Genomic DNA, 12997 nt, shown 5'->3' on the forward strand with positions numbered 1-12997 from the left:
ATTCAAAAAAAAAATTTGACTCGGTCGGTTCGGTTTTTAATAGAACCTCTAAACCCAAAATCAAAACCGAATTGGCTTTGAAAGAGTTCGGTCGGTTAACTGAACTGATTATTTGTTGTTCCACGTGGTGCCGTCTTTTTCAGTTTTTGAACGGTCGGTTCTTCAATCAGTGGCGGTCGGTCTCGATTTTATGGTTTTTTTGTAAAGTCCTACTGAAGTTTCCTTGACCAATTCATAAATAACTGCTTGCTTCAAATTTTCAAAAATCACTTCCCCCTTCTTTTTTAAGCGAATAGTAGCTAATAAATGTTTTATTATTTTCTTTTTAGTTAGGACTTTGTTTTCATATTACTTGATTGTGTGGTTTTGGTTTTGAAGAGAATTACAAAATTAAGGAAAAAAAATAACTCTTTTGAGATTTAGCATATATATATATATATATATATTAAGAAACGTGACTTTAGCTAGGCATAAAAAACGTCGAGTTTCATATTACTAAACTTGCAACTAAAATGCGGGTATAGTGCATCTAAGGGTATGTAAACGTTATTGGAGCAGATAAATTTGCATCTAAAGTAATTGCAAATCCAGAGTAGAGAATATGAATCATGTTATTGAAGGGAACAAATCCAGAAATTAGACATTTACATTAATTGAAAATCTCGAAATAAGCTTTTAAAAAAATCATTTGTAAAAATGTTTTGTTTCCATTAATACCAAAACACCACAGCCAAGAACTTTTTATAATATTGGTCATAATTCTTAAATAGTTAGATTTCTTTTATAATTTTAATAAAATTGTTTCAAGATTCTTTTAGCATATATAAATCTCTTCTAGCTAAAACTTTATTGCAAGAGATCCGGCACGTCGGCCACAAAAATTTCATTCTTAATCTCACAGTGAAACAATTTATAAGGCGATGGACTTCATGAATTTAAAAAAGACGACATATCGTCATATCTTGACCGTGAAAGTAAGAGGTTTTTAGTGGTTTTACACGATCTTTCACGGGTGTTTGCCGGCGTTGGCTCCGAAACTTCAGAGATAGATTGGGCCGTTGGAAAAATACATATGAATTTCTTTTCGTAATCTTCAACAAAGATAAAAATCTTTCTTTGAACTTACGGTAAGTTAGTTCTGGCCACCGTGGTATTCCCCACTAACAGACAATTTCGATTTTCGACCACATAGGTATTCTCTTTCTACATTACTCTTGGAGGATGGGCATTCTAAAGAACAAGAGAACTGCATGAACTCTCAATATTTTCAGACCATTGTAGTTAAAATATAAAAAGAGTAGATTTATGGTAACCATTGGATTAATGGTTGAAGTACAAAACTTCTTTAACGTCATTCTCCTTTATATATATATATATATATATTTCTAGATTATAGATTATCGATATATATTATATATATGCATATTGTAAAGGATTTTTATCATTTTGGTATTTGTACATAATAATATCCTATTTTTCTCAAAAATCATACAAAATACTTTATAGTTTTAAATATATCACCATGCCACTCCGAGTTTTGTTCATATAAATAGCTTAACGAATATAGTTCTAATTCAAAGTTTGATGATTAGTGAATATTGAGGTTAAAGTTGTCTACTTTTGAGTTTTCGTTCTCAGGACAATATTCAAAACACCTATTTTCATTAAAATACCACTTCACTCCTTTTATTATGTAACACTACTACATATTAGAGATAAAAGGATGGTTAAAAATCTTCATTAAAAGGGTACTTGGTGGTGATGACAATTAACTCAAATTAATCAGTGATTAACTATATATGCTATGAGGTTAACTTCGTCTTTTTATCCTCATTAAAAGGGTACTTGGTGATGACAATTAATTCGAATTAATCAGCAATTAACTATATATGCTATGAGGTTAATAAAAAATAATAAATAAAATTACTAACCCTTACACAAGAATAAATTCAACGATTTTCTCTTCCCTTTCCCGATACAAGGGAATAACTAACGTCCACTATATAAAGCCTAATTTAAACCAATCATGTTTGGGCCGAAAGTGGGCTATTTGACACCTATGGTCCATTTTTTATGAAGCCCAGAAGGCCCAAAATGAATCTCTTAGCCCGCGAAAACCTACGATGCATTACAAAGGAAAGGATTTTGTGGACTGTGGTATCTCCCTTCGTGAGTCCCTCCAGAGACTTCTTCTTCTTCTTTTCTGAGTTAGGGTTTTTCTTCTGGCTAACGACAAAAAAGGCTCCACCTTCACGTTTCGTCTTCTTTATTGTAAGATTGATTCAAAGAATGTCTCTTTCTGTTCTATATATTTTGTAATTTGTGTTCATATATGTCATGTACGATTAAAACGCAAAGCTTTCGCGAACGGAAAATCTCTTATTTTTATCTCAAAATTTCCTTTTTTTTTGTTATATTTGTTTTTTTTTTGTTTGACTTGCAGATTAATTATCACTATTTTTAGCGCGTATACGAAAAGAACATGTATTCCTCCAGAGGAAGTAATGCGTACGGACAGCAATCTTATGCTGGGCAATCTGCTTATGGCCAGAACGTAATCTCCTTTTCTTATTAATTTTCGCAATTTACATTTTCTTCCTTAATCTTTGCCGGGTTCTTTAAATTGACCGTATTGGAAGGAGTTTCATTACTTGATTCTTTTCAGATGATATTACTTTAGGGATTTTCATTAAAATTTGTATTGTCAATTTTCCGTTTATTCAAATCTCGGGGGCTAGTTGGGGACCAACTTAAAAAAGGCTTCATTTTTATGATTTTTCTGTTATTTTTCATTAAAGTAGTTAATCTGGTTGGTTAATTTGCTTACATTTGCTATTAGATTCCCAAAAATTGGTAATGTATCAAAGAGTTGTTTTTTTTTTCGGTTAAAATGTTTATAGCTCGGATCGGCTTATTCTGGAAGTACTGTTGGAGGGCCTGACGGTGGTTCTCAGCTTTCCATGGCTTCGCGCCATTCTTCGATGTTAAGTGGTTCTCAAGAAGCTGAGGCTGGTGGGTTTAGAGCTCATTCTGCGGCCACGGCTCATTATGGTGGACAATACAGTTCTGTGTATGGCTCGGCTGCTTTGTCCGGTGTCTCTCAGGTCAGAGGATTTCCGTTCAAGATCAATATGTGATTCTTTGCTGTATCGAATGCGTTTTAAACCTTAAGTATTGTTAGATGTTTGGATGATTTCCTTTTAGGATTAACATATGATTGCTATATTTATAAGAACGATGGGATATTGTTTAAGCAGGTTCCTGCAGTAACTGTCAAAGCTGGTTCATCTGCTCTTGAAGGTCGCGCGGGCTATGCGTCAGCTATAACAGATTCTCCAAAATTCTCATCTGGTGAATATGTCCCATCTTCAAGCCACGGGTATGGTCACAAAGCGGGTCAATTATACGCGGAGAAGAATTCTGACTTTCCTGCGATAGATAGAAGGCAATACGGTGAACGTCAGAGCTCTTATCTGGGACGGGACTTGCAAAGTGAACCCACTGGACGATATGCCGATTCTGTTAGTTTTGCTCATCAGCATCAGGTATTTTGTTTGTATCAATTTTTGTGAATTACTAAATGTGTCACTTCCATCATTCTTTTTCCTCTTGCTTTCTTTCATCATGCCATCTTTCCCTGCAGTGTGCTTGGTCCTCGATTGATTATAATTTTCCTTCCTTTATCTCTTGTGACAGAGTGAGATTTATGACAGAATTGATCAGGCGGTGCTGCTTCGGCAAGAACAGCTACTGAAGGCACAGTCATTGCAATCTGCTACTCTTGATGGGAATTCCAGGTAATTTTCTTCGATATTGTTTCAAATGTAACTTATTTTGAACTTGATGGACATTCGTGATTAACCATAGTTAGATATGTGTCCTATTAAATGAACACCCAACATCCTTCCTGCCTTTTTAGTTGGCCTATTCTTACTGGTGATAGTCTGTGGACAGCTATTTAGATGGTAATATGTTTCTGTTAGAACTGAGTAGCAACACATTTCTGGCAGAGAAAGCGATTATCTTGCAGCAAGATCTGCTGCGAGTCGTCATACCACCCAAGATCTCATCTCGTTTGGAAGAGGGGATGCTGATTCTCGTAGTTTATCACTCCTTAGCGCTTCATCGTACAACGCACAACATGCCCCATCAATATTAGGGGCAGCTCCACGGCGAAATGTTGATGATCTTGTGTATGCACAAAGTTCTTCAAATCCTGGTTATGGAGTGAGTCTCCCTCCCGGTAGGGATTACGCCACAGGGAAAGGGCTCCATGTTTCATCACTCGAGCCAGAATATCTGGGAAGCGTGTTGCCTCGCGGTGGTCATTCGAGGGTTGATGAACAAAAGGGTGATAGGGCTAGTTACCTTCGGGAGTTCGAACTAAGGGAGGAGGAACGCCGTCGCGAGCGATTGCGGAATAGAGAAAGAGACAGAGAAAGGGAGAAGGAACGCGAACGTGAACGAGATCGAGAACGAGAACGGGAAAGAGAAAGAGAGCGTGAAAGGGAACGCATTTTGGAGCGGCGGGAAAAGGAGAGAGAGCGGGAACGCAAACGTGGACTTGACAACAAGCGTGAAAGAAGTCTACCAAGAGTTTCTAGGGATCGCCGAGGCTCGTCTTTGTTAAGGGAGGGAAGACCTTTACGACGTGATTCCCCACAGCCAGAAGCTTTGCATAGGTGGATCTTCTTGTTTCATTTTGGATCGACTAGTTCTGAATATATCTGCTTGCATGTTGCGGCCATTTGTCACTAACTTGGTGTTCTGTTATCCTGAAGGCGTCGTTCCCCTGTTAAAGAAAAAAGGAGAGAATATGTCTGCAAGGTAAAAAAGAAAATATTAAAAGCTTAGTTGTTAAAATGATGATGAAAATGCGTACGTCTGCCTTCTGTTGCATCTTCTTTTAACCTCTTGAGGATCAGGAGTTATGTTTTCCAGTCTGTTCATTGGCCTCGGATTTCAGTCTTGACTTCCTTCTATAACCCTGGCCGCTTCTATTATTATATGGAGTTGAATCCTTCTACTTGTCAGTTCTTGCAGCCTTCCCCCCCTTATCCTTACTTCTTCTTCTTCTTCTTCTTTTTTTTAATATAAAAACCTGAATCTAAAAATTCCTGTTATTATTATTGGTTTTTGCTTGTGCTTGACCTTGGCTCCATGTATTTTCTTGCTTCCTCTCCTAACTTCGGATCTCTTCTTTTTCCCATCTGTGTGTTCTTTATCTTGTTCCTTCGTTATGCTGCCGCCTTCTTTTTTCCCCTCCTTGTTGTTTGGGGTTTCATGACATGTTCGGAAACCTAAACTTAAGTAGTGGCACTGTGCAACATTTCCTGCTTCTTGGCTGACGGTGGATGGTTCCTGGACATATGAGTAAACTCCCGCAACATAAAATGCAATTATTAGAAATTTTCATGATGTTGTTTAATGCACGTTCCTATCATTTTACTTTAAATTAAAGTGTGTTTGATCATGTCATTGCCTTGGCTAATTATGCTGCCTATTGCAGGTTTACACGTCCAGTTTGGTCGATGTAGAGAGGGATTATCTATGCATAGACAAGCGATACCCAAGGCTCTTCATATCCCCCGAGTTCTCCAAGGTCCATCTTTAGTGTTTTATGTTCACCTGATTACCGTGATCTAACTTATTTTTTTTTTAAAATTGTTATAGGCTGTTGTATACTGGTCGAAGGAGAACCTTAAACTTTCAATCCATACTCCTGTCAGGTAACTTGCTTGTAAAAAACTCTGTTGCTTGGTTTCTGAAAGTTTTTATTTTGAACCAAGATATGGAATCTACATTAATGTTTTCTCCAATCGGATTGGGGGTTTGGATTTGATTATATAATTGGTTTGACCTCTTGTGAAAATTAAGGAGGAAAAACAGATTTTAATTCATCATAGTAGTTTAAACACAAATATATATGGAATCTTTTCCGTCAACGTTTTGCTTCAGCTTCTTGAAACAGAAGTTTAGCATTTTGTGTATTTTATTATGAGAAGAAGAAAGTAATAGTAGTTGTTGAGTATTTTGGTGTCGTGAACAGTTTTGAGCATGGTTTTGTTGAAGAAGAGGGTGCGGCTATGGCGAAAAAGGATTCTGCTACCCTTTTGGCTGAAGAACCTGCAAAATCAGGGAATAGAAACACAGTTTGGAATGCAAAGGTTAGAGACTTCTGTTTCTGTACTTTAAAAAAATCTTCATTACTTGATTTTTAAAATGATGAACCAAAGCTCCTTCACATAAGCTTGCATCAGAGTGAGCTTCATGATCATTATTACATTCTATTATTGACAATTTGACATTTCAAACATTGAGGAAATTTATGCTTTGTTCCTAGCACGTTAAACATTTGAACTTGCTCTTTGATATGCGAGAAGAGATCCATATTGGTGTAGCACCTTCCTTTTTTACGTAATAAATTCATGCATGAATTTTAGTAGCCCTTACTGTTACCCTTCCGCAAGAAGAATATTTTGATTTTCTTGTTGGGACTAGTTGGTAGAAGCACCGTCTTTGTTTTAGCATTTTTTTCCATTCTAATGTATTCTACTGAAGAGAACACTAGTATTGTCCTGGAAGTTTTCTGCTGGATTAAATTTTCTGCTTTTGTCCCCTGGTCAGGTTATTTTGATGAGTGGAATTAGCAAGAGTTATCTGGAGGATCTCTCATCTGAAAAAATTTATGATGATCGGATACCCCATATATACAACATATTGCGGTTTGCTGTTCTTAAAAAGGATCATTCGTTAATGGCAATCGGTGGCCCGTGGCGTGCTGTGGATGGTGGTGACCCATCAGTTGATGATACCTCATTAATTCAAACTGCCCAAAGGTTATTTCTCACCCTCTCTCTCCATCTTCTATATTACATAAAGAATTATGCTTTCTCAAGTGATGTGAGCAAGTTTTACTTGATAGGTATGCAAAAGAGATTGCTCAACTTGATCTACAGAATTGCCGCCATTGGAATCGTTTTCTGGAGGTTGCCCCCTCACTCTTCTTTTTTTTTTCCCCTGTAATTTATTGCCTGTGGTTTGAAAAAGTTTTAAGTTTCTCCTTGCATTTACAGATACACTATGATCGAATTGGCGAGGATGGACTGTTCAGCCATAAAGAGATTACTGTACTGTTTGTTCCAGATTTGTCTGAATGTCTCCCTGCATTGGATGCATGGCGTGAACAGTGGCTTGCATACCAGAAGGCTGTTGCTGAAAGGGAGCGTCAACTTTCTTTGCGAAAAGAGGTCTTCTTTTTACCCTTTTAATCTTTTTCCCCCTTCTTTTCAATCAGTTGATATAGCAATTCCTTTCTGTTCCTTTAAGCTTAGATTGATTGTAAGAAGAAATCATTGCGTGCTCTAGTTGTGGGGGTAACTTTTTGGTTTTTTTTTTTTGGCTGAGTATCTTATTTCTTTTTTCTTTTTCAGAAATTGAAGGAGAAGGAGAAGCAGAAGCAGAAGGAGAAGGAGAAGGAGAAGCAGAAGGAGAAGGAGAAGGAGAAGGAAAAGGGAAAGGAAGGGATAAAAGGTAATGGAGTAGCAAAACTACTTTCTTGTGTTGTTCGATGTGTGTGTACGTGTATACAGGTTCTTGGTAATTGCGGGGTTTAATTCTGTCTTAATGATTTTTTTTCCCGGGTGATTATTTAGATAAAGGTACGGATTCATCAAAAGATGTTAAAACGGACAAAGAAGAAAAAAAGAAAGATTCTACATCCTCTGGAAAAGCCAAAGTTGTTGAGAAAAAGGAAAAAGATGGCAAGGAGTTAAAGGGAAATGTATCAGAAGCAACTGGTGATGCAGATGACCAACCTGAGAAACCAGATCAGACAAAAGGTACAGAGGAAGGTGTGAATGTGGATAAAAAAGAGGAGGGGGCAACTGCTGTTTCTCAGACAACCAGCGACGTTAAGGCTGGGAAGAAGAAAATCATAAAAAGGATAGTCAAACAGAAAGTTGTTGGTAAGACAGCTGGTGATACTGCAAGTAAACAACAGAATGGAAATGGAAATGAAAAAGAAGAGAATAATGCAAATTTAGAAAGTTCAGGTCAGCAGGATCCGTCTTCAGCTGGGTCAAGTGGGGTCAAGACTTTTATGAGGAAAAAGGTTACAAAGAAGGTAGTAAAGGCCAACACAAATGAAGATAAAGATGCACAAATTGAGAAGAAAGTTGAAAAGGAAATTGACATCTCTGCGGACAAATCAAAGGACAATTCAGATCCAAGCAGTGGTGCAACTGTGCAAGATTCCGGTGTGAAAACAACTGTGAAGAAGAAGATTATCAAGAGAGTACCTAAAAGAAAGATTGCTAGTGTTGAATCCAATGATGGGGTTCCTGACATTCAGAAAGAGGCTGATAGCAATGAGAAAAAGGTTGTTAAGGAAGTAGATTTAACACCAAATTCAGGGAAGCAAATTGCAGATGTAGAAAACAAGCCAACTGAAGTAAACAAAAGTGAGAAGAAAGTAGATGCCGAAAGCAAGCCAACTGAAGTCAAAAAAATTGAAAAGAAAGCAACTTCTAAAACAGAGTCATCGGCGGCACAAGGTAAAGAGAAACAAGATAATGTGGTAACTTCTAGTTCAGTAGAAGTGAAGGATGAAAAAGCAGAGAAGAAAGAGGTAAAGGTAACGGGTGAGAGGAGTAGCTCTGGTACTAGAGAAGAGGTTGATCCTGACAAGCAAAAGGTATCTCAAAAGGATGTCAATGATAGCAAGAAGGGGAAATCAAAGGAGGGTGAAAAAGTTAAAGATGAAAAGGACAAAAAGGGCAAAAACGTAAAAGATGAGTCGAGAAGCAAACCAAGTAAAGAACTGAAAGAAAAGAGAAAGTCTGAAGAACCTCCTCGACACCCGGGATTTATACTACAACCTAAATGGAACAAAGATTCTAAAGTAGGTGCCTTGTAGCCTGAAAGTGATAGCATTTTATCTTTCAACGTTATTATCTTATTTTCATTCCTATTTCCTTGCCTAATGTGCGCTCATTTTCTTCAGCTGCGATCATCATCACTTACACTGGAGTCCCTCTTGGATTATACCGACAAGGATGTTGAAGAATCAATATTTGAGGTTTGCTTTCTTGGATATCTATCAATTTTGTATGTGTGCAGTATGCTTTGGTAAAGTATTTCCGTAGACAATGTCATGTGAAGAGCTTATCGTCTGTTTACTCTTTTTACAGTTTTCACTCTTTGCCGAGACGCTTTGTGAAATGTTTCAGTATCAGATGGGTTATCGTCTTTTGACTTTTCTCCAGGTTTGTGTGAGAGATTTAAATCATACATGTGTGTATTTATTTAAATCATTTGCTTGTTAATGTGTCATAGTATGTTGTCTTGTCTTGTAGAAATTGCGCATAAAATTCGTGAGAAAGAGATCTCATCAAAAGAGGCGCAGGGAAGAAAAGAGTGGGAAGGAAAATGAGAAATCATCACCAACTAAGCGCCTGAAGACAGACGAACCCCCCTCTGTGAAAAATGAATCTGACAAGATATCTGAACCATTGAATGCTGGTCAGCCTGATGACAAGAAAGGTAATGAAAACATAGCAGAGGAGCATAAATCTGTTGATCCTGTTGATGAGGTGAAGATGGAGAATGAAACAGATGAAGATGAAGACCCAGAGGAAGACCCAGAAGAAGACCCAGAGGAAGACCCAGAAGAAGATCCAGAAGAAGATGAAGAAATGGATGACGTTAATCCTGAAGAAGATGATTCCTCTGTCCAAAATGACACAAAAGAAACAAACTTGAACGCTGAACCTGGAAATGAGAAGGATGAAGCTGACAAGTCAGTTAAAGGACAACCTGACACGGGAGCTGCAGAGACAACAACAAAATCTGATACAAATACAGGCGAAAAAATTGAGGCAAAGGCAGATACTTCTGAAAAAGGTGCTCCTGCTACTAAGGAGGCGCCTGTCGACAAGGAACTATTACAGGTATTTTCCTGCTTCACTTGTACGCTGATTGTGTTATTTTTTTAAGTGGTGCACTAATGCAACTTTTATTACCTGGTGCAGGCTTTCAGGTTTTTTGACCGGAATCGAGTTGGCTACATTAGGGTAAAAGTCGACTTTTCGTGTATAATAACTGATTTTTGGGGTCACAACCGAGTGGTAAGACGTTATTTGTCTTTCTTTTTTCCAGGTTGAAGATTTGAGATTGATTATCCACAACTTGGGGAAATTCCTCTCCCACAGGGATGTCAAAGTGAGTATCTGTTGCGTTAAATTCAGACTTGTTTTGTCATCCCATCTCTACTTTTCGTTAACGCTCCTGCTAATTTTTGTTTCACTGCATCAGGAACTTGTGCAGAGTGCATTGTTAGAGAGCAACACAGGAAGGGATGACCGCATTCTCTACAACAAGCTAGTCCGAATGTCCGACATATAAGATTTTAAGAATTTTTAGAGCGAGTTCTATGCTCCTGGATATATATCTTTTTTTTTCTTTTTTTTCTTGGATTTATAGTAGAGGTTTTTCAAGAAATTTATTACATAGTGCTGGATGTGGAAGATGGATTTGAATCTGCTATTAATTTTTGCTTAATTAATTTGACGATTTGAATCTGCTATTTATTTTTTGGTTAATTAATTTCTGGATGCTATCTTCTTATCTGAATGTGTATTGTGTGAGATGATGTGATTGCGTTTCCTTCACTTGGTTTTTGTCAGCCCCATTTTAAACTGGTCAACAAAAATAAACTATTAAGTACAGATTCTTTAAAAATGAACCATCAAGAGATTCTTCAAAGAATATTGGAGTTAACAAAAACAAGGACAATGAACTAATATTGCCTAGGCTGCGAGAAAGTAAATTACTATTTAATTCAGAAAGTTGTGTTCAACAAGTGGTAGAAAACTTTTGGCTATTTAGTTAATAGCATGTTCATGAACAAGATCTACAAGAGTCTTCATAGCTTGCTTCTTCATTGCTTTTCCATACAGTCCTCTTCCCAGTTTCAGAGCTTTCTCCATCTCCACTACGCCGCCACTACCACCACTCTTTTTCATTCTGTCCAACAAGATCTTCAATACCCTCTCGTCGCTCCCCACTGCTTCCATGATGCTGTCCAGCACAGAATCCACAGGAGGAATTCGCCGGCTCCACTTTTTCACCGACTTTTCCGAGCCATAAGCTTCACTAAATGCAGCCCAAAACGATGCCCTCAAATAGCCCTTCTCTTTGCCTCTCACCATCCATCTCCTCATCCCTTCCTCCAACCTAAAAACCGTGCCACCAGTATCCATGCCTCGCTCAAGACCTATCTCAATCTCTCTCACTTCTTGCCTCGAAAAAATTCCCTCCTCGAACTCGCACCTCTTGCAGCCGCAACCAAAACCCCACCTCCTTGACATCTCCTTGCGCTCTCCCAGTGGAGAAAGCACGTCAAAGTATGCAAATGTGATCTCCTCACCAGCCTTAACATCTCTAGAAGCATGGACTAATACATAGTCACCAACATGCAAACGCCTTGCATTGGGAACACATGAATGGTTGATAAAACAAGCCAAAACCCACAAACCAATTCCATAATACTCACTGTTCTTCCCCAAAACCGTGGCTGCAACTGCATTTTCCACTAGAGAATTCACATCCAAGATGCTTAAAATCCTCTTCCTATCAAGCTTCTCTACTGAGATGCCACAACTACTCTCACTCTCAGACCTAAATAAGCTCATATCAGGAATCTCAAGATCATTTTCACCTTCACCCGAACACAATGTAGCAAGCAAATCATGGGTTCTAGGACACTTACTCGCTAAATTGGTAACTTCATCAATGAAATTCTTCCACATATTCAATTGGGCATTCTCTCCCAATTCTTCACCTCCCAAAATACTCCTCTCAATGGCAATTGCCTTGCTCACAAAAAGCAAAGTCCCCGCATCGATGTTCTTCGCCGCGAACAGTCCTCGCCCGCTGATCTCCGATCTCCTTATCTGAACCTGCCCAACGTACTCGGCAAGCTCAGGCGGCTTGCCGTGGAACCTACTGAGAACCCAATCGGAGAGATCGAAAGCCCCGGTTCTCGACAAGAACTCCATCTTCTTGCATCTTTCCAAGTACCCATTGAGGCTTTCGGAGCCCCCATTACAAACCTGGGGATCCAGGTGGGCAGTTCTGAAGCAGTCCAAGGCCATGGAGTACCTGTTCAGGTTCATCAAGATCTTCCCTTTGCAGAGAAGAGTCTTGAAATGGGTACTCTCGATTTTCAACGCTTCGTCGCAGTCCTCCAAGGCTGCGCCGAATTCTCGGAGCCTGCACCGGGCTTCGGCCCGGTTAGAGAGGGCTAAACAGAGGGATTTCTGGAGCTTGAGGACATTGTTTGGGTCGGGTTTTTCATGGTGTTTGTGGAGTTGATCTTGGCAGAGAGTTATGAAGTGTGAATAGGCGTTTATGGATTCCTTGTATTCTTCTCTGAGCAAGAGCTCTGTGGCTTTGGATCTCAGCTGTTGCATTAGCTCTTCCGGTTCCGCCATTGGGAAATGCAAAACTTTGCGGTTCTTGATTGTTTCTCTTTTCTCACATCATCTTTTGGGTTTTGGCTGTGAAGATTCAAAGAATTGGGAGTGAAGTAATGAGTTTTGGCTTCCATTTGATTGACGAGGTTTCAGCACATATTTAAATTTCCTGTGTAACGGTCATATTTCATGGCTTTTTTTTTCTCTACTTTCGTAACGGTACTAGCGGCTATCTCGGGGAAATTTGTATTATAAGAAAAGCTGAATTCTTTGTTGTGTGCGTTTGCTTGGCTTTGCAAGAAAAAATGTCAACATTTTTTTTTTCCGTAATTTATAAACTGTATTTTCCTAATATCGTACTTGTCTTGAAATAAGGAAAAAAAGAAAAAAAAAACTTGAGAGATATTATTGTGTTTTGATGGTTTATGATGTGTCATTCAATCCCTTACAAGACTGCATAGGGTAAATCTTACGAATTACGATAGCCTCTTTTTTTTTTATGGAAAATTGCTTATTGGGTT

The 12997-nt window shown here is 38.4% G+C and overlaps 2 protein-coding genes across 2 annotated transcripts; one reads left to right on the plus strand and one right to left on the minus strand.

The window, feature by feature from the left end:
* The first annotated feature begins 2148 nt into the window (after nucleotides 1-2148).
* LOC21398767 (FK506-binding protein 5) lies at nucleotides 2149-10585 on the plus strand. The gene is made up of 21 exons (XM_010110393.2): nucleotides 2149-2271; nucleotides 2444-2554; nucleotides 2901-3104; nucleotides 3258-3545; nucleotides 3697-3797; nucleotides 4011-4682; nucleotides 4782-4827; nucleotides 5510-5602; nucleotides 5674-5729; nucleotides 6050-6167; nucleotides 6628-6839; nucleotides 6926-6989; nucleotides 7077-7250; nucleotides 7434-7533; nucleotides 7656-8902; nucleotides 9005-9079; nucleotides 9192-9266; nucleotides 9357-9950; nucleotides 10032-10073; nucleotides 10159-10221; nucleotides 10315-10585. The coding sequence occupies exons 2-21, from the start codon at nucleotides 2483-2485 to the stop codon at nucleotides 10402-10404; spliced, it is 4386 nt and encodes a 1461-aa protein (XP_010108695.1). The 5' UTR covers nucleotides 2149-2271; nucleotides 2444-2482; the 3' UTR covers nucleotides 10405-10585.
* Nucleotides 10586-10820: 235 nt separating this feature from the next.
* Nucleotides 10821-12700, minus strand: LOC21398768. The gene has a single exon (XM_010110394.2). The coding sequence runs from the start codon at nucleotides 12492-12494 to the stop codon at nucleotides 10884-10886; it is 1611 nt and encodes a 536-aa protein (XP_010108696.1). The 5' UTR covers nucleotides 12495-12700; the 3' UTR covers nucleotides 10821-10883.
* Between the last annotated feature and the right edge of the window lie 297 nt (nucleotides 12701-12997).

The sequence above is a fragment of the Morus notabilis genome, unplaced genomic scaffold, assembly GCF_000414095.1.
Source record: "Morus notabilis unplaced genomic scaffold, ASM41409v2 Scaffold503, whole genome shotgun sequence".
NCBI classification, from domain to species: domain Eukaryota; kingdom Viridiplantae; phylum Streptophyta; class Magnoliopsida; order Rosales; family Moraceae; genus Morus; species Morus notabilis.

Bases quoted from the DNA above. Each gene is read 5' to 3' on its own strand.
- LOC21398767 (XM_010110393.2), top strand. From the start codon at position 2,483: ATGTATTCCTCCAGAGGAAGTAATGCGTACGGACAGCAATCTTATGCT. The intron at 3,546-3,696 runs GTATTTTGTTTG...CTCTTGTGACAG, and splicing joins GTTTTGCTCATCAGCATCAG to AGTGAGATTTATGACAGAAT. The intron at 8,903-9,004 runs GTAGGTGCCTTG...CATTTTCTTCAG, and splicing joins AATGGAACAAAGATTCTAAA to CTGCGATCATCATCACTTAC.
- LOC21398768 (XM_010110394.2), bottom strand. From the start codon at position 12,494: ATGGCGGAACCGGAAGAGCTAATGCAACAGCTGAGATCCAAAGCCACA.